Genomic DNA, 4621 nt, shown 5'->3' on the forward strand with positions numbered 1-4621 from the left:
CACACACACACACACACACACACACACACACACACACACAAAATAATAACCTGAACTTCAGGTGGGAGGCTCCAACTCAAGGTGAACATTTGCATTTAGTTGCAAACAGTACATTTTTATTGATTTATACTCAGAGAGAAAAGAGATTTATTTATCTTTGTTGTCCTGGAACAAACCTATAAGCTTCTGTTTTCACTGCAGAGAGAAAACCGACACACAAAAAGCTCATTTTTTGGCAACAAACGGCAGAAAAAAGTGGTTTAAAGCAAACATGAGGTCTGTTTTTATGACTATCAATACTGAGCTGATGAAGTGTCCTCAGGTGATCTGACTTTAGCAGGAGGAACCTGATGAACACGTCGTTATGTAAAAACAGCCTCGTCCATGTGGGAGGTGACACAAACGTCCCACAATCAGCTTCACGATCCAATTATTTCAATTCTGTCAGGAAAAAAAGGAACTCTGTCATTTTTAGAACAAAATAAAACTATTATCTTTTTATGTTTTGTGTTTGTTTTATTGGTGACATTTTCAGTTAGTTGTTTTCGACACGAGAAATATATATTTTTTATTCTAAAAGTCTCTGACATGCACTCAGAAGGAAAAATGGGTGGATTTATAAATTCTTGTTTTAAAGGGGACATGTCATGAAATATTTTAACCCTTTAAATCCATTTTGTTGTGTTTGGAGTCTCCATAGTAAATAATTGTTGATTTTAATCTCTCCTTGTGCTGTGTAGATATCTTTATATTCTGTTTAACTCATTTTTCAACCCAGTTTTCTCCATTACTGAACAACAACGTCACAATATTTGCTGAAAAACTGCTAAACACAGTCATGGATTTCTGCTTTACTAATTTCTCAAATCTGCTATTTTTATTTCTTGCATAAATTTGGATCCTGAAGCTACGAGTGGATGGACAGGTCTTCCATTGTTGAACTCTCTTAATCAATTTGTAAATAAAAACTTCCTGTAGATAACCTTATCTCTGCTATGAAAATACAAAATGGACGAATGGGGTGGGGGGACGCACCTCAGAACAGATGTGAAAGAGGGGCTTGTGGAGCTACAATAACCAGGAATTCAGACCAAAGCATTGCAGTTCCACTATACCCCAACTGAAGGATTTAATGTGAAAAATAAAAATATAAAAGCTCACGTCACTTTAAACCAACATTCTGTTCATTTAGTTAATTTTGTCACTTATCTAAAATCTATTTTAGCTCAATTTTAGCTAATTTATATGAATTTTTGCTAACCTACTGATAATTTTAGCTGGTCTTTTAGTTAGCCTCTTGGTATTTGGAACTTGGTGCCCATTTGCTTAGATTTTGACAGCCTTTGCTACTTTTAATTAGTCTTTGTTACTTTTTTGCTAACAATTTATTTATTTATTTATTTATTTTATTTATTTTATTTATTTATTTATTTTTGCTTTGTTGCCTTTAGCTTTTTGCTAACATCCTACTACACTGAGATTGTGTTTTGCTAGTTGGCATTTTGCTACATCAAAATTTTAGCTAACCTAATGGTAATTTTAGCTTGTATTTTTTTAGCTTTTAATTAGCCTCTTGGTTTTTTGAACTTTTGGGTGCCCATTTGCCATCTTAGCTTTTAGTTAACCTTTTGCTACTCTTAACTAGTCTTTGATACTTTTTGCTAACATTATGTACTTTTTTGTTACCTAAATCTAGCCTTTTGTTGCCTTTAGCTTTTTGCTAACATTATGCTACATTGAGATTGTGCTTTGCTACAGTTGGCATTTTGCTACATTTAAATTTTAGCTAACCTATTGGTAATTTTAGCTTGTATTTTTTTAGCTTTTAATTAGCCACTTGGTATTTTGAACTTATGGGTGCCCATTTGCCATCTTAGCTTTTAGTTAGCCTTTTACTACTTTTAACTAGTCTTTGATAAATTTTTGCTACCTAAATTTAGCCTTTTGTTGCCTTTAGCTTCTTGTTAGCATTCTGCTAAGTTTAGCTAGTGTTTTGTTATTATTGCAGGCTTTTTGATACTTTTACATTTTAGCTAACCTATAGGCATTTATAGCTTATCTTTTGCTATTTTTAACTGTTACTTTATTGATTGACACTTTTAGCTAGTCTCTTGCTATTTTTACCTTTTGGCTAACATGTGGAGTTACAATGAGGAAGATTTCAGAACAAAGCATTGCAGTTTCCATGTTAAAGGAAAGATTTAAAAGCAGGATATTAAAGCCACTCAGGAAAATATTCAGGTCACCAATACATCAAGGTCACCAAATATATGAATTTATGCTGCATCACGGTTTAATTCTGACTGGACTGGTGAGTTCAGGGGCGGGGTCTAAAACCCTTGGTTACAAAAATGACTTTATAAACCTTTAACTTGCTGTCAGTTTCTTATAACATAGTTTTTCCATCTGAAAAATGCTGATATTCTTGCAGGAAGTGACTCAGAGTGGTAGACCAGGGGTCTATGTTTCCAAACTAATGCACCTACAACAGGTAAGATATTGCTTACCTTTCCACAGAACCTCACTAACAAAACTACAAACTATCCCTTTAATCTACTCACCTACATTGACCTATATTACGGCTAACAAGTAAAGATAACTGCAACTGTTTCACACAAACAATAGAAAAAGATCTGATTCAGTTGTTTCCTGATGCTTTTATTCCTGTCGTCCTCTCTGCATCGCTCTCATCTTTGTCCTCTGTGAGAAAATAGTTGTTTTCCAAACAACCTACATGCCTGGATGTGTTTTCAGAAGAACTCCTGGCATCCTGTGATATTGACAGAGCTCCACGCGGCCCACTCCACCTTCAGACAAACCAACATTATCAGCCACCTTCTTGTCTTGGATGGCAGATCTCCAGCCTCCAACCTCTCCCACATCAAGCCTTATCTTTCCTTCTCTTCAAAATAAAAATAAAAAACAAAAAACAATCTGCTGATGCTTGTGCAACATCAAACTGAGACAGGTTCTGTGCTGTTTGCATGTCGGAGATCTGATTGGAGACCTGATGTCTATCTGGTCGTCTGTGTTTCATCACTTCCTCAGTGGTTAGAACAATACCAGTCTCGGCACACTTAAACCGTAAAAACACGTCTCAAAGTTCAAATGGGTCCTGGAAAGTTTACAGGACTGAAGTTTTATTGTGATGTTTTTTTATGTTAATTATTTTTTGCACAGTTGCAACTTTAGTTTGATCTTTCTTTTGTATATTTTACTACAGAATGTTTGGCTTTTTGACATGATGTCACACATTTTTACTTTTGATCTGTTCAAAGTTTTTGAACTTTTTTGACATCCAGTCTTTTTCACAACTTTTACACTTCTTACAGGTTATCAAGTATGTGATATATATGATATATGACATGACATGATAAGAGATGATGATATGATATGGTACGAGATCACATGGGAAGAGATGACATGACAAGGTGATACAAGGTGACATGACATGGTATAAGACATGAGATATGTCATCAGATGACGACATGATGTATGACATGAATTGACATGACATGAGATGATAAGACATGACAACGAATTGATTTGACAAGATATGACATGAGATGACATGACATGAGATATGAGTTGACGTGTGAAAATCAGATATGACAAGATAAGACAAGATGAAATGACGTGGTATAATATACGATGACATGATGACATGATGACATGAGATGACATGAAATGATGAGATGGCATAACAAAATATGACATGACAACATGAGATACTTATGAAATGAGATGACATGACTACATGAGATGACAACATGAGATGACATGATGAGATGACATGACTACATGAGATGACAACATGAGATGACATGACAACATGAGATAACATGATGAGATGACATGACTACATGAGATGATATGACATGACAACAAAATGATTTGACAAGGTATGACATGAGATGACATGACAACATGAGATATGAGTTGACGTGTGAAAATCAGATATGACAAGATATGACAAGATGAAATGACGTGGTATAATATACGATGACATAATGACATGAGATGACGATATGAGATGACATGAAATGATGAGATGGCATAACAAAATATGACATGACAACATGAGATACTTATGAAATGACAATATGAGATGACCTGATATGACAACATCAGATAAAATGATGAGATATGACAAGATGAAATGACATGGCATATTACACAATGACATGAAGATATGAGATGACATCACAAGATTACATGACAACCTGATATAACGAGATGAAATGAAATGGCATAGTGATATGGGATGATATGATGAGATGACATCACAAGATATGATGAGGTGACATGACTACATGAGATGACATGACTACATGAGATGACATGACATATGATAAATCACTTGCACAGGTATGAAATCTGTTGTGTACTACAGTACTACAGTACTACAGTACCTGGATGCCGTATCTCTCTCTGACAGATGCCCTCATGGCCAGAGAGGCTGGAGGAACACAGCTGATCCAGTCCAGCAGAGGCAGACAGGTACATCCTCCGGCTGCTCTGCTCACCTTACAGGTAAACACTGGGAGGCAGCAACAGGCCAAACAACCTGGTCTCACACACACACACACACACACACACACACACACACACACACACACAC

At 35.7% G+C, this 4621-nt stretch overlaps 1 protein-coding gene across 1 annotated transcript in view; it reads right to left on the reverse strand.

Annotated features, from left to right (window-relative positions):
- Window positions 1–4412: 4412 nt before the first annotated feature.
- Window positions 4413–4621, reverse strand: part of LOC106526582 (placenta-specific gene 8 protein) — a gene marked incomplete at its 3' end in the record, with an annotated part of 878 nt that continues 669 nt past the window's right edge. Inside the window, 1 exon segment of the mRNA XM_014021220.1 lies at window positions 4413–4567. Within this exon segment, the coding sequence (XP_013876674.1) occupies window positions 4413–4567 (155 nt within the window).

The sequence above is a fragment of the Austrofundulus limnaeus genome, unplaced genomic scaffold (assembly GCF_001266775.1).
Source record: "Austrofundulus limnaeus strain Quisiro unplaced genomic scaffold, Austrofundulus_limnaeus-1.0 Scaffold283, whole genome shotgun sequence".
Taxonomy (NCBI): Eukaryota; Metazoa; Chordata; class Actinopteri; order Cyprinodontiformes; family Rivulidae; genus Austrofundulus; species Austrofundulus limnaeus.